The sequence below is a fragment of the Bacillus rossius genome, chromosome 3 (assembly GCF_032445375.1).
Source record: "Bacillus rossius redtenbacheri isolate Brsri chromosome 3, Brsri_v3, whole genome shotgun sequence".
Classification (NCBI taxonomy): domain Eukaryota; kingdom Metazoa; phylum Arthropoda; class Insecta; order Phasmatodea; family Bacillidae; genus Bacillus; species Bacillus rossius.
Window position 1 is genome coordinate 741,722 of NC_086332.1, and position 22,212 is coordinate 763,933.

A 22,212-nucleotide genomic window follows, 5' to 3' on the forward strand; every position below is an offset into this window, starting at 1 on the left:
CCGATGTGGGACTTTACAGCGTGAGGCGCAGGTGCCACGATGGGCCACCTAGTCAATTACGTATTACACTAAAAGTCCTGTGTTGGACTGCGCATTTTATTAATGGACCGCGCGGGGTCGCGAACGGTCGATTCGGGCCGACCGGGGAGCTGAGATAAAACGATTTGGCTATAATTACCTATTGTAGTTACTGGATGTTGGCGCGAAAGTTGAGGGCTCCCCGTGCGTGAGCTGCCGGCCCGGGCGAGTGCTGGATGGCGACTGACTAACCTCCCTGGCCGCCGGGGCCAGGGAGGGGGGAAATTCCGCGGGAAAACTGCGGAGCGCGGGAAGATGACTTCGGCCAGTTTTGTGAATGATAACCCTTTATAAAATGATTATTAAATTAACATTGATTATTGATGGTTTTAGATTTATTAGTTTCTGTTTATCTTATCAAATGCATGAATAAATAATACCCTTGCGCAGTGCCACACCCGGCCGGGCGCTTTGCACTCGTAGGAGGCCGTGACTGACATCACGTCGTTCGGGGCACTGCACTATGTTGCGCGCATGGGCGCGTTCGGGGCGCGGCACAGATCAGGTGTTGAGGACACATACCGGCCTGTGCTCTCAGAGGGAGCACTGACGGCGGCGTCAAGCTATTTTCGACTACTTTCACCAACACTTTAATTATTTAACAATATTATAAAACAATGATACATATGTTCCACTTACATCTGCAATCAAATATTGTTTGACTGTCAACTGTCATGTGATAATAATATGTCGTACTGTGATATTTATGTTAATTTTTGCCTTAACCAAGGTCACATTGAAATGCTTTGTGGTCAACTATGTATAAAACACAAAAATAAAACCTCAATATTAAAATGACCATCAATGCGAGACAATCAGAAATAAAAGATGACCTCCACTTAAATATGACTGAAACTATCAGCAACATTCAAAACACAGTTCCTTCAAAAGTAATTAAGAAGTTAAAGATGCCAGATTTCACAGACTTCAGCAGAGTGGCCTACAACATAAAGGTAGACCCCGCACCTCTATCAACTAAAAGCTATCAGTTTTATTTAAATATAACATGACATCATATATCAGACAAAATCGAATGAAGACTAGAATATAATAGTCGGTAATGGCCCTAGAGTCGGAGTGTGGTGCCAGCCCCGGTGTCTGACATCTTCAAATGTGATGTCACGGTGGCCACCTTGGATGACCTAGACCTTGACTACGGCCGCCATCTTGGATAACGTCTCCGAAGACATTTTGGAATCCGCCATTTTGTTTTCTAGAACATTCTGCCATTTTGATATTATGATGCCACGTCCACCATTTTTAATTATGACATCACATCTGCAATTTTGAAAATTAGGCATAACAGTTGCCATCTTGAGATTCAATAATTATTATCTGATAAATGCAGGCAATTTTTTTTAAATTTATGTAAAAAAATTAATAGTATTTTAATAGAATTATAATATGATGCCGCCCGTCGGTGCTCCCTCTGAGAGCACAGGCTGTTATGTGTCCTCAACACCTGATAGGACGAATGTAACGAACACGCCCGCGCATGCCAGGAAGAGTGAGTTAGGGCAGTGCACCGAACGGCGTGACGCTAGTCACGGCCGGGTGTGGCGATGCGCCATCGGAACATAGTGCACATACAATTGTAATTTTTTTCCTGAAATGACTGAAATCAAATTGTAAATTCTTACTACAAGCAAACCTTAATCTTGACGACAATCGTTGTGCCTTCCTAGACGTAGAGGCCGTACCTGTCCACCGCCGTGTGCCTAAAGGCCCGTCTACAATAGCAATGACCTAAACTGTGTCCGAAGGACACTTGTCGCTGATTGGTCCACGTGACTCTCTGACGTCATGCGTCAAGTGGGCGAAGGTCCGAACCTGCCTGGTCCGAAGACATTCGTCAATTTTAACTTTTTGTACCAACCTGTGTACTTCGGACACAGAAAAAGAACAAAACACTCACGATATTTGAATTTCCGGTTCCCGTTTGAAATGTGATATGAGTTTATTTTTTAGCATTTACATTTGCCACTTTGCCTTACTGAATAAATATATAATATTGAACTCCCACAACTTTCATAAGTTCAAACTCAAACTACAAAGCATCAAAACAATAAACAAAAACATTTGATTTGACACATTTACTGTGCTCTGGTGACAACTTTAGAAATCAATACATTCGGACATCGGACATCGCAATTGTGGACAGGGCAGTTTTCGGTGAGACAATGTGACGTCACTCATATTCGGATAAGGACACAGACCACGCACAGGTTCGGACTATTGTAGACGGGCTCTAAGGGAGACACCTGTCCCTCTGGTGCAGCACAGTGCAGTGTAGTGTAGGCACCGCGTTCTGTTTACGATTGTAATTAGGGAGTCCGGTTCGCGGCGTGGAAGAAACGACCGTCTCACGACGTGGTTGGCCAGGCTGCGATTAGGCTTTTCATTAATAAATCTCGTCTACAGAACCGAGCGAGACGTCTTGTTCCTACCGCCTTCGTCCACGTCTCCAACCTCTCCTAAACTCTTTCCCCGTCCTGCATATTCCGGTCCCGGCCACGTTAGGCCTGAACTGGCCACTATCCGGCTGGAGCTACTCGGGCAAAAATGACTTTCACAGGGCGAGTTTCGTCGGGGACTGTGGGACTTGGTGCCAAAGGGACAACATGCTTATAAATATGATTCAACATACTTAGCTTATATAATACTATTACATCATAAAATTATTAAAAATATTTTTTTTAAAAAATTCCTAGAGGCCATATTTTAACTCAGAACCATCAGATCATAAAGCATTCGTTCTACCACTAAGCTATATTGACAATTTAACTGTAGGGAGGAGACTATGTATTATCAACAGTGTAATGCTATTATCATAACATTTGAAAACTTGGGATTAATTTTTATTATGTTTTTTTCTCTACCAAATATTCCATGGTAGCATCACTATCAAAAAGGTTTATTGGCACACCAATTTGTTTAGTATGAAATCTAATTTTGACGAAATTGACTATATATAGGATTACGTTGCTACATGTGGGTCTGCCATCTTTGTCCCACATATTTTCAGTTCTTCGACTTCCGTTCCATTTTCACGAGATTATTCCTACCAAATATAGTACCGGTATATCGAGACCTAAGATGTTTACAAATAAAAAAATAACTATAACTTATATTCAGAAACCAAACTCTAAAACATATGTACATAGGTTTCGGAATACCTACGTTAAAAGAGTTCATTATGTACCTTTCCTCTTCCCGAGCCATGAGCTCATCGTAGAGCAGCACACGGCTGCTCTCAGGCACAGGGTTAGCTCGGAACTGTTCGGTAGGCTGCTTGCGAGTAGGCGGGGCCTCCAGTGACAACAGGTAGTTGGCACAGCGCTCCTCCTCGTCCCTGCACAGACACTGTGGACCTCCAGCAAGCCACAGTGGCTACCCCTTTTCGCCCAATCTGCAGGGGCGCGCACCTCAACTCTCACATGGAACTGCAATGAGTATTATATACTCCCTTCTTCTCCAGGCGTGTAAACACTAATTGATATGCCTGGACCTGAAGTGCTTCACGAATTTCCCTCCAGTAACACGGCCACATCTATTGTCATAATGCCACTGACCAAAATCAAAGTCTAATCCAGGTAAAAATGAAACCCCGGCACACTGCATTCCGCAACACGATCATCCCAGCCAGTCGGTCGCCTTACACTTTTTGAATTCTAAGGATGGTTGGTATTTACGACTACTGGTAATTACAACTATTACAAATCAATAAATGGTTAAATTCCTTCCTCGAAAATACTTTTGAATCTTGATCATTCTATATGCCACAGCTAAACCTTCTTTGTCAATAATGTTCGCAGGCTTTCACGGCCATTGTCTGAAGTAGCTATTTGGCTTCTGATTTGTAACCATGTTCTTAACGAAAAGTTCAACGACGTTTCGATCGACATTGCAGTCGCCTTCTCCTCAGGTGAGAGTATATAAAGGCAGGATAACTGGTAAGAACCTCAGTAGGTAACTGATCCCTGATGATGGACTGAGAGCAAGTGCCATTGTAATCGTCCAAATTTCCATTCTATCGAAGAGTGAGGAGTGTTTGTGCAGTTGTACTTGTAAGTACATATGAATGCTGTATTAAAGCTGGACATGACTACTACCTGTGATGTGTGAGTACTGTTTTCTAATAGTCGTTATCCTGTCCCGGTGGGTGTCCACATGTGAAAGTGTCTAGCCTAGCTAGAGGTGTATCAATGGGTCGGCAACATGTTGGTCAGGTAAGGCTGCATAGTATCATTAGTCATTGAGGGTGGCATTCCTCTGTATGCAACATGGACTAAATGCTCCACGAATCACCTACATTCGGGCAGTTTCTCGTCCCAAAAGAGCTGGCACCGTGTAACAATGTCTAACAGCAATGCTACCGAGGGACGTCTGCCACTCTCCACGCTTCGCAGGAAACAGTACCGCACCACCAGCAACTGACTATACATTAGTATAGCTACATTCACTCAGGCTTGGCCTTGTTCTTTACTTGTGTATGTTAATAATATTAAATACATTCGTGAGAATATTCAGATGTTAGGTTTTAGGGCAGTATCATGGTAAACGATGTTAGATATTGTTTATTTGGTGGCATCCCAGTGGCCAACAGTTGAGCTTCAAGTTCGTTTCCACATCGGGGATACAGAGAGATTGTTCACTTCTACACTGAAAGACACCTATTCTTGACATATTCCTTGCTTATACACGACTGTGAGCCAGTACTCAGTTTACTACTCCATGCTTATACCTGTTGGTGTCTACAAATCCCTCTTTCCCATTATTATTTTCACTGCAAACAATCTTAGAGCCCTTTCGCACAGGCAACTGAGTTACCAGAGATTGATTGCTTACAAGTTGCCAAGTCCTGGTACTGCAGTTGCTCCGCTGGAAACTTACAGCGATAGTTGCCCAACTGCTGAGGATATCCCAGTCAACGTTATCTAGTGTTCAAATGTTCGCTGAAGTGAGCGCTGCGCTCTTGTGCTATGGGCGTTAAATCCATTTTAATTGGATTGATAATGGGCAAATGTGTCCATTGGAAGAAAAAAAACGTGAGCGAGTCTTTCGGTGCTGTGAGAGATGTATAACATCTAACCCCTGTAAAATAGCAAATTCATGTGTTATTATGATGTAAGTACACTTATTAAAAGAAACTCGGACACAAAATTTAAAATAGAAATCTTTAAAATAATGTCGAGTGTGATAAATAAACGAAAATTGTGTTCAATTTCTGGAAGCGAATCATACATAGTTTCCGCACCCACTGCTAGAATTTGTTGCGGAGCAGCTACGTCGACTATTAAATCAATCGATCTGCATAGTACAATTTTAAACTATATAATGAAACAGCTCCGATTAAAGCGAAAAAATAAGGGAAAATAGATACTAAACCTGTTTTTGACCTGATTTTCAACAAGAAATTTTATAAAATGTGGTATAAAGTCTAGTAAAAATACAGTAAAGATGTAATACCATAAAGTTTCCCTTTGTCTGTATGATCTTTGGTTCGCGCCATTCTCCACAGATGGCAGCACCGTGGATACACATTCCCATTCCATGCCACTTCCATTACATTTATGAAATTACATATACCGAGAGATAAGATGTTAGGCTGGGTTCACAATTTATTTATTTATTTATTTATTTATTTCAAAATTCGTTCAACAGATTCTTAAAAGAATATAGAACATGTCAATAAAGTCAACAAAAATGAACAATACAATCAAATTAATTAAATCATAATATCACATCAAATTAGTACTAATTAAAAACAAAAATATTAAATACATCAATATACAAACAAATCATCATAAGTTATTCTAAACATTATTATAATATTCATTTAATGTATAAAATGAATTTTCTAATAAATAGTTTTTGAGTAGAATTTTAAATAGTCTTGGGTTGCAATGGGAGATTGCTTTTAGTTTATGAGGGAGTGCATTGAAAAGTTTTATGCCAGAGTACAGTGCACCTTTTTGATACCTTGATGTATTATTACTTGGCACATGCAAGTCGGATTTATTTCTGGTGTCATAAGTGTGTATTGCACTGTTATTATCAAAACTATCATTATTTTTAACTACAAAATTAATTAATGAGTATATATACTGACACATCATAGTAAGTATCCTTAGATTCTTAAACAATGGTCTACAAGAATCATAGTGATTAACATTAGACATTATTCTAATAATTTTTTTTGTAGTAAAAAAACATCATTAGCATAGGGTGATGATGCCCAAAAAATGATCCCATATGACATTACAGAATGAAAAAACGAAAAATATATTTGTTTTAAATAAAAAAACAGATACAGTTGCTGATAACGATTGAAGTGCGAAACAAGCTGAACATAGTTTAGGTATCATTTTAACTATATGTTCCTTGCCACACAAGGTATTGTTTACATGCAAGCCTAAAAATTTAACACTATTTGCTTCTGTAATTTTAGTATCACTATAATTCAATTGAACTACAGGGTTAGACTGTTTATGTAAGTGAAATTTTAAGATACTTGTTTTATCAATATTTAGAGTAAGATTATTAGCATTAAACCATTGATTTAATTTGTCACATACACTATAAGAATTAATTCAAACATTAAATAGGTATATTTAATGTTTGAATTAATTCTTGATTTTTAATGTTATGACACAATATGCTAGTGTCATCTGCAAATAAAATTACTTCAGACTGATCAGTTATAAAAGAAGGAAGATCATTTATATAAATCAAAAATAATAATGGTCCCAGGATCGACCCCTGAGGCACACCAAGATTAATTAACCCTTTATTTGAGTGAACTGTACTATGTCTATTATCAGAAATTTTTACTAGTTGATACCTATTTGACAAATGAGATGTAAACCAGTGGAGCGCAGTATTTCTAATACCATAAAATTGAAGTTTATTTAGCAAAATTTTGTGGTCAACACAATCAAAAGCTTTAGCTAAGTCACAAAAAATACCTGCCACATTCTCTTTATTATCTAGTGCTTTAAGAATAGTAGAGGAAAATTTGAAAAAAGCTTCATTAACAGATTTCCCACTTCTAAATCCATATTGAGACTTAGATCAAATATTATTTTTTTTCAAGATAATCTGTTAATCTATTATTCATTAATTTTTCCAGTATTTTTGCAAAAGATGAGATTAGGCTAATAGGTCTATAATTAGATACTTCATCTTTATTACCTTTTTTATAAAGAGGTGTCACCACAGAAAATTTTAGTCTATCAGGAAATATACCTGATGTCAAGGAAGAGTTAAAGATAAAAGTAAGAGGTTCACTAATTATGTCAATGCATTGCTTTAATAATTTTATGGAAATTTCATCAATTCCTGAGGATGCTTTGGGTTTAAAAGCTTTTACAATTTTACAGATCTCTATTATGTTAGTAGGTGTTATGAAAAACTCATTATTTGTTTTGTTGATAGCGTGATGAGGAATTATATTTGGCTGGATGCCTATTTTAGGTTTATTATTAAGTTTTTTTGCAACATTAAGAAAGTATGAATTAAAAATATTAGCAACATGAATTGGTTCCTGAACAGTTCTATCATTCACAGTTAGTTTCACCAAAGTGGAATTATTTTGTACACGGTTCATTTCCGCTCTAATTAATTTCCACGAAGTTAGTACCTACTTTATTAGTTGAATTACTGATAAGTCTGTCAAAATAAAGCTGTTTGGCCTTTTTAATTACTTTATTCAAAATTATACAATATATTTTATAGTATGTCTTAATACTGGTATCAGTTGCATTTTTAGCCAGAATATAGAGTTCCTTTTTCCTATTGCACGAATTTCTAATACCAGTAGTTATCCATTTATTTTGAGAGGAGTTATTAACTCTAACAACTTTTTTTGGAAAGGCTTCTTCAAACAATTTACAAAAAGTTGAGTGGAATTTATTATATTGTAAATTAACATCATTTGATGTATAAACATCATACCAATTTTCCAAAAGTAATTTAGCTCTAAAAAATGAAATTGTTGTATTATTGATAGTTCTAATCAGGGCCGGAACTAAGGGGGGGCATGGGGGGCATGTGCCCCGGGCGGCAAATATCAGGGGGCGGCAAAATATGAAAAGTGGTTCACTAAAACAAAATGAAACTAGTCATTAAAAAAAGTTTTAAAAGTGTACATATCGCAACCAATAAGTTAGCCAAGAAATTAAGATTATGCATAATTTGTAAATATATTCATACTTCAAATGCGTTACTTCACTCTAAGAAACAAGTATTACCATAATTCGTGGTCTGGAGTGAGTAAAACCACTGCGATGAGAGCTGGAATCTCAAGGACTCGTTGCGCGGGTGATCACTTGGCTGAGCAAGATGTAGCCCTTTCTCTGATAAATACCCTCATTTTTCCAGCCCCTACTCAGTCGCTCCTGTGTTTTCGTACCATGTGCGTCTCTGCCTGACGACGGGAGCAGATAGCAGTTCCCGAAACGTCGCTTGTTTCTGTTTTGGAAAAAACTATTGTGTTTGTTTCGTCTTTTCGTTTTGTCGTGTTATTGTCTCGTTTCAACCGTTGTGCTGAATTTTTTTGGGTTCAATATTTTTGTGCTGTCATAATTTTTGGCGTTTTTATCGTTCTATTCTGTTTTGGAAAACTATTGTGTTTGTTTCGTCTTTTCGTTTTGTCGTGTTTTTGTCTCGTTTCAACCATTGTGCTGAATTTTTTTGGGTTCAATATTTTTGTGTCTTCATCACTTGTGGGGTTTTTTCGTTCTCTTAGTACATTTTACTTTGTTTTTCTTTGTTTGTTGACCATATTCCTGTTACGGAATATTTTGTGGTGTTTATATTCTGTTGACAACAGCAATTTTTTCCTTAATTTGTGCTTTTTGTCTTTTGGTTATTTTTACTTATTTATTTATTTTAGATTTAATTTTCTTTTACAGAAAAAGTGCTTGGCAATGGCGTATGTCCAAAAAACTTACATCAAGTAATGTTGGAAGTCATTGACAGATTAATTATGGAACTGAGTAACAGGTTTAAGGCTTTGGAGAACATTAACAATAAGTTTGGATTTTTAAATGGTGTTCAAATTCATAAAATGGAAGTAGAAGATTTAAAAGTCAAAGCAGCAGAATTAGGAAACACAGTGCCGATCTTAACAAATAAGAATTCGTATTTGAAATTGAAAGTTTTAAGCACCATGCATTAACAGTAGACTATGAATTAAAAGATGCTACAGCATCAACAATGTTGAGCCTTATATACAAAAATAAACTGGAGGAGGCACATCCTAACATTACTACTGCTCTGAGAATGTTTCTCAACCTTCCAGTTACAATTGCGTCAGGTGAAAGAAGTTTTAGTAAACTTAAACTTATTAAAAGCTATTTGAGAAGCACGATGGGCCAGGAGAGATTAACAAATCTAAGTATTATATCTATTGAACACAAACGAGCTGCTTTGATCAATTTTGATGATATTATTAATACTTTAGCAGCTAATCATGCTCGAAAAATTAAAATTTGAATTGAATTTATTTGTATGGTTATCAATACAATATTATACTTAATTCAGAATCACATGTTCCTTATGTAATTTTAGTACTTAATAAACTTATTGGTAAGACATTAATTTTCACTGTTGTGCAAATAATAAACTATAGTTTGATAACAGTCTATTTCATTATAATAAAAAATGTAATTGTATTAGTTTTCCAATTAGTGTACTTGATAAATAAAAGTTCTCAATTATGTAGGATAAGTGAATGGTATCATTTCAACCACCGCTTCTAACGAAAAAGGGTATTTTATAATGTTGGTAAGGAGGGGGCGGCAAATTAAGCTTTGCCCCCCCTAACGAATCTCCTAGTTCCGGCCCTGGTTCTAATCCTTGTACTTTTAAAAAAATTAAGCGAGTGCATAGCAAGCCATGCACATGACCTGTGCGAAATGCGAAATCGGTTCACAATTGAATTCTTACTGTTAATTTCAGCCAATGAAATTTCGCGAACTATGCGACATCTGTTACCAGTGTTAGTAAATAAACATATTAACTTTCAAAATAACGATAAGGCTGGGTTCACAATTGAAAAAATAACAGTAACAGTAACAGTAGGTCGTGTGCATAGGATATGAACGCCATGTTTCCTAACCTAACGATTCACAATAGCAGAAAGTTGGTCGTGTGCATGGGAGCGAGGTCGTGCGCATAGGAGTTAAATGAATATATTTTATTTCGGTCGCGTACGCATGGCACAACAGCCAATGGGAGAAGAGCAGGGTGCTTTTTTGGCGGGACTAGAAATATGTTTATATTTATTAACCATATTGTGGTAAGAAAATGTCGAGATTATAATAGTATTGTCGTTATTTTGAAAGTTAATATGTTTATTTACTAACACTGCTAACAGATGTCGCATAGTTCGCGAAATTTCATTGGCTGAAATTAACAGTAAGAATTCAATTGTGAACCGATTTCGCAGTTCGCACAGGTCATGTGCACAGGTCGTGTGCATGGCTTGCTATGCACTCGCTTAATTTTTTTAATTGTGAACCCAGCCTAATACTTTTATTATCTCGACATTTTCTTACCACAATATGATTAATAAATATAAACATATTTCTAGTCCCGCCAAAAAAGCACCCTGCTCTTCTCGCATTGGCTGTTGTGCCATGCGTACGCGACCGAAATAAAATATATTCATTTCAATCCTATGCGCACGACCTCGCTCCCATGCACACGACCAACTTTCTGCTATTGTGAATCGTTAGGTTAGGAAACATGGCGTTCATATCATATGCACACGACCTCTGCTACTGTTACTGTTATTTTTTCAATTGTGAACCCAGCCTTACACATCAAAAAGTAATCAAGAAATAATAATTTATGGACGCATCCTATCAATGCTGTCAGACTGAAGGAAGGAGGCTTCTTTTTCATATCTTCTCAATTTTTTACTGAATTTTTTTTTTAAATACCTACTTTATAATGTCACTAGAAAAATTCAATGAACCGAGCCAAATTTTGAAACTGATGTTGAAGTAGTGTTGATGTATAACTGTTGAACGAGTTGTAGTCACAATCAAGTAGGCCCTACCTATTAATTGTATTAAAAAACATGATACTATATAATGACCAGACAAATCGGCAACACTGAATGAAAACTAGTTCTTTAGAAAAACATATTATCATCAGCTAAATACATCAAGAAAAATCTATGATTAGTATAGCTTTATAATAACCAATAAATACTAAGTTGATTATATTATTTTACTAGGTTCGTAAATTTCGTACCACATATTTTTTTCCACGCGTTTATTTGCATAATCAACATTATAGATTTCTCACAGGGCTGGCCACTCATGGCCAACACAATGAATGTCTCGAAATCAAAAGTAAAACACATGTTTTGCAGTAAAAAAGAAGGACCTTTGACGAGGCACAGTTGCCTGTGTGAAAGATCTCACTTAACTGAATGGAACAGTGGTTGACAGCGGTGGTGGGATTTCGGGGTGACTGACGGATAGAGCAACTGCGAGAAACTATCGCTCGAGAGTTGCCAAACCTTGATGAGAAAGTTGCCCGTGTGAACGCTCGCTAGAAATCCCTATCAAGACAATCATTCAGCAGTTGATAGCGACTCTCCCGTCACTCAGTTTCCGACGATCGATTTGCCCGTGTGAAAGGGCTCTTTAGGATCGTAGTCTTCGTCATTCTTAAATTAACTGGCAAACTATTAAAGTACGTATTTAAGATATCGCAATGCCCTATTTTACAGAATGATTAGAAAATTTTGCAGGAACTAAAACAATTGTTTAGTCGAAAATATTTTGTTAATACTTTTCCAGATGTATATATCTTCTTTGACAATTACTCCATGCTTTCTCTGCGAAGTCTGTCTTGAGTACCTACCCAGGAAGTTCATAGGTAATTTAAGAGTATTTCGTCTCCGACATATTATGCTATATTCAGTTTTTGATACTGTACAAATTACAAAAGAAAAATAATAAAAAATATTAAATGAATAAAAAAAAAATGCACAAATTTGACAAGCAACCATGCAATGAAACCATTTCGTGACTAGAAGAATGATACAATGCGACCAGTTAGATACTAATTACAAATTGGTCTCGTTTATGCGAACCCATGTATGGATCCCCAATCCCATACACAGGTAAGGTCATCATACACAGTTGCATACTCAATTGGTTTGAATCTCGCATTGCAAATTAGTCAGCCTGTGTGAGGAAGGCCTAATGCGTATAGTTAGCCTCTACATGGTATGTACCTCGGAATGTACGAGGGTTATTTTTTTTTCAACCTCCGATCGGCTGTAATAAAAAACGGGAATGAATTGGGAAATTATTTTAATGTCAAAAAAAACGTACATCTTTACTCTATTTTTCCACATAATCATCGTGCAGATTGAGGCATTTGTCGTACCGATGCACCAGCTTTCCAATACCCTCTGCATAAAATGATACCTCCTGCCTATTCAGCCACATTTTAACAGTGCCCTGCAGTGTGATTACAGTTTCATTTCTCCATGGCATGCCCATTAATCGATACCCTAATCGCTCGTACACGAATCGACACGTCTGTGGAGCGGCCAACTCACACCTCAGTTGAAGCTTGGTTATGGGATGGGAATGTCAACATGGCTGCAACGATAAACTGTACGGCGAAATGCGAGCTGCGTGGAGTCATCCGTTTCTTACAGGCAGAAGGGCACACCAATGATGAACTGCAGAGCACTGTTAAAACGTGGCTGAATAGGCAGGAGACATAATTTTATGCAGAGGGTATTGGAAAGCTGGTGCATCGGTACGAAAAATGCCTCAAACTGCACGGTGATTATGTGGAAACATAGAGTAAAGATGTACGTTTCTTTTGACATTAAAATAATTTCCCAATTCATTCCCGTTTTTTATTACAGCCGATCGATGGTTGAAAAAAAAATAACCCTCGTATTAAAATTTTACTTTATATATTTTTGAATTACTAGTTCGCATTTTATTTGCCACTCCAAAAGAACTTACCGCAATGTCATGTGGAAGGGCTGTGGCACGGTGATGCCGGACTCCTTCCAGGCCACACTCTTGCTAGGCCGACACCCTGGGCTGCTGGGCAGGCTCTTAGTGGACGCTAGTCGGTCGTCACTTTCGAAGTCCGAGCCGGACGACAAGCCGCGCCTTCCTCTGACCTCACTGAAGCCGTCCCAGACGTCGTCCAGCAGCCTGTGGATGTCGCGCACTTTGTTCGTGCCGTTGCTCGCCCTAACCTTGGCTCGGCCCCGCACCAGGCTACCGTCTTCACCCGCGACACAGTTGTTCAAGTTGATGGCAGGAACTGCCCTCTTCTTGCAGTCATTGCTGCCAGATGGTACCGAGAGTGTGTCCGACAACACCGACTGAGTGTGCACATCACGCTCGTGTTCTTCTGAGTACATTCCACTCTGTAATGTAGCACTTTTGTCCATATCATGCGAATATAAACTAAATTGTTCTTTTTTTAAATCTAGATTTTTATGACTAGAAACATTTTCTTTGCTTGTGGTGTATGAAGGTACGGATTCATTCAGACGAGCGTTGGCAGGACTTTTTGGCAACCTTTTTCTGTTTCCACACAGTTTGGTTTTGTTGCTTGGTATAGTGGTCGTCACACCAACAAACGACTTACTATCTGTCGCATTTAAATACCACTGCTGCTTCTCTCTCAAATACTCCATCTTGGTATTAAATTCTCTGTCGGAAAGATGGTTTACATCCATATAGTCTGGAATGCTGGAATAGAAATCAAGAAATGAATCCATGTTATCCTTTCTACAATTGTTGTGATTAACAGAACTTACAGTAGTGATGTCTAAATTTTTTCTGGAGGGATCAGCCGAAACCGAACAGATGCTATTTGACTCTGTATGAAAATTGATAGCCTTCTTATGTCTAACGCGATTATCTACACTACCACGCGTGTACTTCCTTTCGTAAGATGGATTTGGCAACTTGTTCGAAGGATTCACCGGCACTTTTAGACAAGAATTATTAAACACAGCGCCGCTATGACTTGAAGTCATCTTTACTTACTAATATATATACATTTTTATAAAAAAAAATTATCGGTTATAGCTTGGGTGGTGTTTCCATAGCAACACGCAAGCTTTGTTTTTTTTTTATTGTGTTTCAGAACATTCGAATAGTATACCTACGTTTAAATTAACGCACTATAAGATTTTCTGTGTGTGCTTTTTTTTCAGTCTGATAATTTATATAAATAATTAAAAAGACCGTTGTTTCAGATAATATCACGATTCTCTTTGATAGTATCGATTTTAGAACATGGCCAAACTGAAAAAGTGAAATTAAACAATAACAACTCGGGAATTGGGAAAGAACGTGTCGTGTATACAATGTTCGGCGGACGTTTTGTATTTCGATGTCGCATTTTGTATACTGGCAGTTGCCAGCAAGTGAAAGGCTGCCTTGCGGTGCGGCATGCACATGTGAACACGCAAGACAAGAGCCGTTACTATGATGTTATCATAGCTGGAGGCGGGTTGGTTGGAACAACTCTCGCAGCTGCATTAGGTTAGACACGTCAAGTCTGGTTCGCACTTGAGAGATGCTATTAATACATTGGCGTAGCTGTGTTCATAAAGTTGGGGTGGGGGGGGGGGGACAAATAATGATTTTGATGTCATGTAAACCGATTCCCCTCTTACTAAGACGGGGGGTCCAGGGGTCCTCCACCGGAAAATTTTGTTTTTAAAAGTGCAAAATAGCGCTTTTTAAGCAGTTTTTGTATCTAACCATTGGATACATCGATGTTAAAATTATTATTGTTTCCTTAAGTTAAATTTGAGAGTGAAGAAATTACAAATAAAGTTGGGCAGAATAATATTATAAAATAAAAATATCACGGTCTAGAAAGTTGGGGGGGGGGGGGGGCAGGTATTGTGATGAAATTTAAAAAAATTCGATATCTCCTAAAGTATTTGGAATTTCTTACCTCCGCTGGTTGATTTGAAAATAGGAAGTGAAAGAGCACAGAATAAAAGTATTTTCAGATTTTTAGCAGTTTTTTTGGCATCTACCGCGACTCTACATATGATGAAATTTAAAAATTCGATATCTCCTAAAGTATTTGGAATTTCTTACCTCCGCCGGTTGATTTGAAAAGAGGAAGTGAAAGACCACAGAATAAAAGTATTTTCAGATTTTTAGCATTTTTTTTTGGCATCTACCGCGACTGTACATATTTACCTAATTCTGCAGAGTTGCAGCTTTCTATATAAAAAAATATAAATCACATTGAATTGAATTGAGTATTATGCTCGCAATTGGGCATTCACCCGGTGGCAAGGAAATCTCACTTTTCACTCACTTCCCCTCCCCCCCTAACTTAGCATTTTCCTCAGATCCTTTGCATCTTTACCCCTACCATCTCTTCATCCAACCCATTCCACTCCCTAACCTGCCAAGAAAAGCGTTTCTACCCCTTTCCATTCGCCTCCAAGCCCTCTGGAGCTTCCACCCATGATCTCTCCTCTGTGTATCCTAGTCCCCAGCTGCTTTCAGCCCCCCTCTCCCTTTATCCTCTTATACAGTCTGACTACCCTTACATCCTTCCCTCCCTTGTAATGCTTCCCACCTTAGCTCCTTAATCATCTCAGTCGAACTACGCATTTCCCCCTCTTGCCCTTCCCTTTTCTTGCACCTCGCTGCTCCAGCTCCCTTACCTCAGTCACTAGGCGGAGGTCCCATACTCCATCACTGGCCTGACCTGCGTGGAGTGTGCCTTCTCCCTTACCCTCCTGCCAGCCTAGCAGCCCCAGCGCCCTTCTACCCTTACTCACTGCCCATCCCAGGTTATATGTAGGGTCACCGCCAGGTCTCCTTTATCCCCTGCCCCTTCCACATAACACTTCCCTCGTGACCTTCCTCTTCCTCGTGAACCTAACCACCTTCGTCTTCTCAACACTCAGCGACATCCCATTCTGCTCAAGTCACCTTGCAGATGAACCCCTTCCCCCACCACCTCATACACTACGCAAGCATCCGCAAATACTCTCATCCTTGCCTCCATTCCCACTCCAATATCATTCATCATTGTCGTGAACAACAAGGGCCCAACTAACTCCCTTGCGAAACTCCTGACCTCACTTCCCCCTCTTCAGACCTTCCTCACCCACCCTCACCCTCTGCCTTCTATCCCTCAGGAATTCTTCCTGCCCAGCTAACCACTCTCTCATCCTCTACCAACAACTCTACCTTCTCCATTAGCCTCTCTCAAGGTACTCAACCAAATGACTTTTCAAAGTCTATGAAAATTGTATTTATCTGCTTCCCCCTGTCCACCACTTCCACCAGATCCTCCTGCAACCCCGCCATCTGTGTTTCACTCGAGAACCATCTCCTGAATCCATGCTGTCTATCGTCCATGCCCACCAGCCTCTCCATTACTTTCCCTGCACAGGACGTCTGGCTGACTGGTCGGTAGTCTTATGCCTACCTCCTCACTACCGCTTCTTTCCATTGATTTGACAACTTCCCCGCCTCCAGGGATTGTTTGAACATCACCGTTAAGTATCTACATTCCTCCTCACCCCCAACTTAAGGTGACTGTTCTCTATCCCGTCCGGCCCAGGTGCCTTCCTCCCCTTCAGACTCCTGACCCCCTTCCGCACCTCTTCCATCCTCATCTCCAAACCTCTCTGTTCTACCGTGTCTGCTACTTTCCGATACTTCCATACCTCTTCCCTTACAAACAGGAAGGTACTGCTCCTGTAGCAAATTTGCCTTCTTCATGTCCTCCGTACATTCCTGCCCCTCTCTTCCCCTGAGCACTGCTATTCCTTCGTCTCCCTTTCACCCTTCGCACATAGCTGTAACGGTCTGCCCCGTTTCCTTTCCCCCTTTCTCCCATCAGCCTTTCCATGTATGCATCCCTTGCCTCCCTTGTTTTCCTCCCCAGCTCCTTACCCAACTCCTTCATCTCTGCCTTTATTTCCCCTGCCTTTCCTCCTGTCCCTGCATGCAGCTCTTTAAGGCCCTTGTCTCCCTCCCGTAGTAGGGAGGATCACTCCTTTCCCTACCCTCCTTCCAGGCACAAATCACTCCACCATCTGCTCCAGTAAGTCTCTCAAGGTGGTGTATTTTTAATCAAGTCCCCTAATCTTTACCTATCTACAATACTCCTTCAGATATGCTTTCACCCCCACATGTTACCTGTGTGTTCCTTTAAGTATCCTTAATGATTTTGTAAAAAAGCATTGTGATACCGCTATAAATTCATTACATGACAAGGAAATTTTTTTTTGAGGACCTTGCTGTCTACGTGTTTTATTTAAGGTTGATAGAGGTATGTCTCATATTTTTTGTAGTCCTACTCAGGTTTGAAGCAAACAGTTGGTTTTGTGGCCGTGTACATCCTGCTCGTTAACTTACATGGTGTGATGCTGACATAACTTGACTTTTCAAGATAAAATTCTCCCTTCGTGGCTTTTCCGAGATTGAAATAGCGAAATTTGTGAAATGGTGCACGTTGCAGGGCACACCAGCACGCTGGCCGGCAAGACCGTGCTGCTGCTGGAGGGAGGGCCGTGCTGTTCGTTCCAGCTGCAGCCGCGCTACAGCAACCGTGTGGTCGCCATCAACAACAGCTCCCAGAGCCTGCTGGAGTCCGTCGGAGCGTGGCAGCACGTCCTGGCTGCCAGGTGTGCGCCCGTCAGGAAGCTGCAGGTACCGCCACTCACCCCTCCCCGCGCTCCAGACACACGTTGGTTTAACATCGAATATTTTTAAAATATGGATCAGTCAAGCAACTTATTCCTTAGTCGGTGTTCCCTATTTAACTACCTGTGTTTCCGTCACTCTTTGGATTTGTAGAATCTTTCTTGCGACATGTAGCTGTACAGTACTTTTAAGTTTGTTACAATGTTTAGCATTCTGTGGATAAGGCACAGAAATTATTTAGTACTTATTGTGGGCACAATAAGAGGTTCACCTTATGCAAAGCTTGTTTGAGTTTTTTTTTTTTTGTTGTAATTTTGATGTTGTAAATTCAGACCACTGCACCTAATATGAATTTTAACTGTTAATATTTTTTGACTTAAGAATTTAACTATCCTCTGGTACGTGTATTTGGAGGTAGTGATCTGATGGGTTATAGGATAGCATACGTATACATACTACCATTCAAGAATTCTATAGTTTTCTTGAATGACTTAAAAAATATGATTGTCTCCAGTATGATTGTAATGTAACATTGCCTGTTAAATTAATAAAAATAAATGGGTTACACTTTTGAATTGATATTCGAGCCTTGTTGTGTTACCTTCTTGTGACTCCAGACATATGGTTGGTCTTCCTTTTGTCTCTGTTTTACGAGCTTAAATATTGCGTCCTGGAGGGATTCGGGCCAGTGCCTGTAAGTTCCATTTTGTATCTGACTGATATTTCAGTTTTGTTCCTAATACTTAGGCTGCGCAAGTGAATAAAAATAGAAAGCTTATTGTCGTAAATATACATGTGCATACTGAAAGAATTTATTAAAGAGAAAAAATTCTATTATTTAACAGTATTAAATTTCATGCCAGCAAAGGAGCAATTTAAAAGCCAAAACTAATTGAACAAAAATTGTTTGAACATTAAGGAAATTGTAGGTGTAAATGAAATACATAATATAAAAGCGAAGGTAGGAGGCACGACGCTATGATGGAAGGTGGGTTCATGTTGCTTGTGTCGACTGACAGAGGAGTGGTCCACGCCAGACTGCTATCAGTCAGCTCTCGATCGAGTTGCCTCACCCCAACAACCTGTACTCAGAAGCCTTTCTATGCTAACTATAGTATATCCGAGACGCAGATGTATCTGCATTGCTTCACTATTAGGTTGTTGAGATTTCTGTAACATTGAATATTTAATGGTATTGAATATGTAGCAGTTGGTTATACCGTGCCTTTGAGGTATACTTTTTTGTGATCACTAAGATCATGCCAGCCCTCCTGTTCTCTGGTTTGGGGCCTAGGGTGTGTATAATTTTTAATTCCTATTTGTTCCTCTGCAATCTTGCAGTTGAGGGTGGTAGTTGTAGCACTTGTTGCAACATGACGTGACGGACGCGCAGGTGTGGGACGCGTGCTCGGACGCGGCGGCCTCGTTCGGCCGGGACGACCTGGCCCGTGCCGTGGCCCACGTGGTGGAGAGCGACGTGCTGCTGGCCGCGGTGAGCCGTGCCGCTCAGCTGGCCTCCAGCGTGACCACGCTGCACGAGGCGAGCGTGCGCAGCTGCGAGCTGCCTCGGCCCGGCACGGACTCCGACCTGGTGCGCGTGCACACGGACCACGGCTCCTTCGCCTGCAGCCTGCTGGTGAGTGCCTCCTGCACGGCCCGGCAGCCTCATACAGCACAACAACTTCAACCAGCCTTTAACATAATACAGTACACTCCCGATTATCTGCAAAGTTAAGTGGCAGGGCCACCGCGGATGGTGAAAATCGCGGATGATCTACAAAACAGCCGAAAATTGGGAAACAAAAGCGGAAACATTAGTTTCAAATCTTAAAAATCTAAAAATGTATGTACGGTAAAAGTTACAATGAATAGTAAAAAATTTTTAAATGATGCTAAAATTGTAGTATTTTACTGAATAATTAACATACAATACCTTTCGGTAATGTAAACATACAAGTGCTTGGTACTTACTTCGTAACAAGGATGCAGTACTGTACGTACTCAGAGGCTTCATTAGACACTAAAAAAGCAACCATACGACTAGAAACAAAGCGCGACAGAGACAAGAAATAGCAACGCGTGCCAGCCTACTGCATGAGTTCTGAGAAGGCCTGTGGCGTTTTGCTGTATACTGCACACAATACACTCGTCAGTAGAGTTCAAATTTGCTCACTTGTAATAAAATACAGATTTTCATATGTGCTTTATTTTTTCGTAGCATGCGCGGATAATAGGGAGTTTACTGTATTTTTTAACAGGTCGATCTGTGCGGTTTGAGATGTAGCCCTTTGCACAGTCATGCACGCGACACTGGAAACTCTTGTGGTCAGGGTTCTAACTGTAGATCACAAGTACAGTAGAACCCCGATTTAACGAAGTGCTACGGTTACCGAAAATGTTTACTCTAAATCGATGTTTCGTTAAATCCGATTTACCGATTTTCAATGACCCCCGCACTCATAATCGCGTACCTACGTTTCCGTATCGTAGACAGGGTCGACGCTGATATCTTGTGCTGCTGTGCTATCTCAGACTTCGTCAACTTTCCATCTTCAACGTTTTTGATCTCGCTCGTACGGCCCCCGGTTCGTACGTACACCTCGGTCGTACATACAGATTTTTAGAAACCGTGAAAAATGAGGCATAAAAAAAAGTTTAAAAATATGTAAAGTGTAAGAAATACGTTAAAGTTTATTAAAATACAGTCGCAACATGCAGCGTTTATAACAAAAACGAGCTACGTACACATTGCGTCACAGTAAAAAATTAAAAAAAAAAGGCCGCAAATTGATGGAAATTTACCGTCCATAGCGCGCCGTACGCGGAGAAAGGTCATTGTACTCGGTCAGCTGCTGTTACGGCGCGGCGTGGCCGCCGGCTGACTCTTTGTTCGCTCAGCTGTGCAGCACTTATAAAAAACGTATTCCAAAAACTAAACACCGCGCACAAAACTCTTACTGAGAATATAGAGCTGTAGCAAACCGTATGTATTCGGTACTGAGTAACGGGTGCGCCATCTAGTAACGAGTAACGAAACATTACACACGGCTGCATCTCGTTACTCGCATTTTTCGTATGTTTTACGCATGCGCACGCATATTCAATGAATTTGCGTTACAAAGAACGATGTTTGTTTATTAAGTAAAGTATAATTATCAAATATTGTTAATTGTTTATATTCTATTTATTATTATTTACGTGACGTCATAATGTACGCGTACGCAATACGACTCGATTCGTTGGTGCAACATAACATAGCTTTTTAATGCGGTTTCAGAAGTAACGAGTAACGTAACGATACGATAGTAACAAGTACTAATTGTTATAGTAACGAATACATACGGGTACACTTTTTTTCGTTACTTTTACACATCTAGAGAATAATGATAATGGCGTATTGGTGTGACGTGGTCACAAGTTGAAAAAACCTGGAGGATGGGAAAGGGAATATTTGGAACCGTGTGATTATTGGCTAGCACTGTTACTATGCGGGCGTATTTGGAAGATAACGTGGTGAGTCAAGCCAGGGAGGGTGAAGGGGGAGGGGGATGCGGACAAAGAAACCCTTCATGACGTCATGTGTCGCGGACAGTCTATCTATCCAGGCGCGCGCAATGGCACGCACCTACGCAATTCAGTTACAGCGCCCGGAGTTTTTAAGCAATTTGAACAATTTTTTTAATTTTTTCGTATTTGGACAGATGATGCAAAGGCACATATTAATATATAGTACCTCCATTCTATTACTGACACCACAGAGTGTATTTTTTAATAAGATTCCATTACTATTTACTTGCATTTTTTGGAAATCTATATTATTATTTTAATAAATTGGTGATTTTTGTTGGTTCCTGAAAACCTTTACGTTAAATCGCTGTTTTCGTTAAATCCGTGTTCGCAAAATCGGGGTTCTACTGTATGTGATGGAGTATTACCATGCATTTCACTCAGAAAATAATATATTGTACCAAATTTTTGTTGATTTAAGTTATTCTCAATGAAATAAAAAAAAAAAACTGGGGTGCCATTTTTCAACAAGAAATCCGTTACATGACGAAGACAAAAATGCTCATAACAAACAACTTCACTTGACCAAACAAAATAATCATAGCTGGTAAAATAAATGATAGAATGCTGGATGCTGCTCCTGATGACGGTACTGAAGTCCTGCGGTGGCTTGCGATGAGAGACACGTGTTCACTGGGTTTGGCTCCACCCGGACATGCGCTACCGCCTGTGGTCAGATATTATCATTTAAAAAAGGCCTAAATGTTTAAAACGAATGGTCTGGACCACAGGTGGAGTTCTATGCAACTACCTCTACCTATTTGGTGAGTTGCCACAGGAAAACTACGTTCTGTTCAACTTCCAAGCGATGACCAAACAATGGTGACCGAAGTGTTTGCTTCCTTCGTACTGAAAGGAGCAGTAT

At 39.8% G+C, this 22,212-nt stretch overlaps 3 protein-coding genes across 10 annotated transcripts in view; 1 reads left to right on the forward strand and 2 right to left on the reverse strand.

Annotated features, from left to right (window-relative positions):
* Positions 1-14,201, reverse strand: part of LOC134530055 (protein FAM161A-like) — a 30,699-nt gene extending 16,498 nt beyond the window's left edge. For 2 of the 8 annotated variants that reach the window (XM_063364600.1, XM_063364601.1), the window contains exons 1-2: positions 11,344-11,515; positions 3,281-3,430 (exon numbers count right to left, since the gene is read on the reverse strand). In XM_063364600.1, coding sequence (XP_063220670.1) covers positions 3,281-3,430; positions 11,344-11,348 — 155 coding nt within the window. In that variant the 5' untranslated portion in view covers positions 11,349-11,515. The other 6 variants (XM_063364598.1, XM_063364599.1, XM_063364603.1 and 3 more) reach the window with 6 other exon arrangements.
* Positions 1-22,212, reverse strand: part of LOC134530058 (1,5-anhydro-D-fructose reductase-like) — a 166,617-nt gene that overhangs the window by 17,571 nt on the left and 126,834 nt on the right. The window lies entirely within an intron of this gene.
* LOC134530056 (ubiquinone biosynthesis monooxygenase COQ6, mitochondrial) overlaps positions 13,984-22,212 on the forward strand; it is a 44,530-nt gene continuing 36,301 nt past the window's right edge. The window contains exons 1-3 of the mRNA XM_063364606.1: positions 13,984-14,633; positions 17,596-17,786; positions 19,174-19,416. Of these exons, the coding sequence (XP_063220676.1) occupies positions 14,456-14,633; positions 17,596-17,786; positions 19,174-19,416 (612 nt within the window). The 5' untranslated portion in view covers positions 13,984-14,455. The remainder of the gene's footprint in view (positions 14,634-17,595; positions 17,787-19,173; positions 19,417-22,212) is intronic.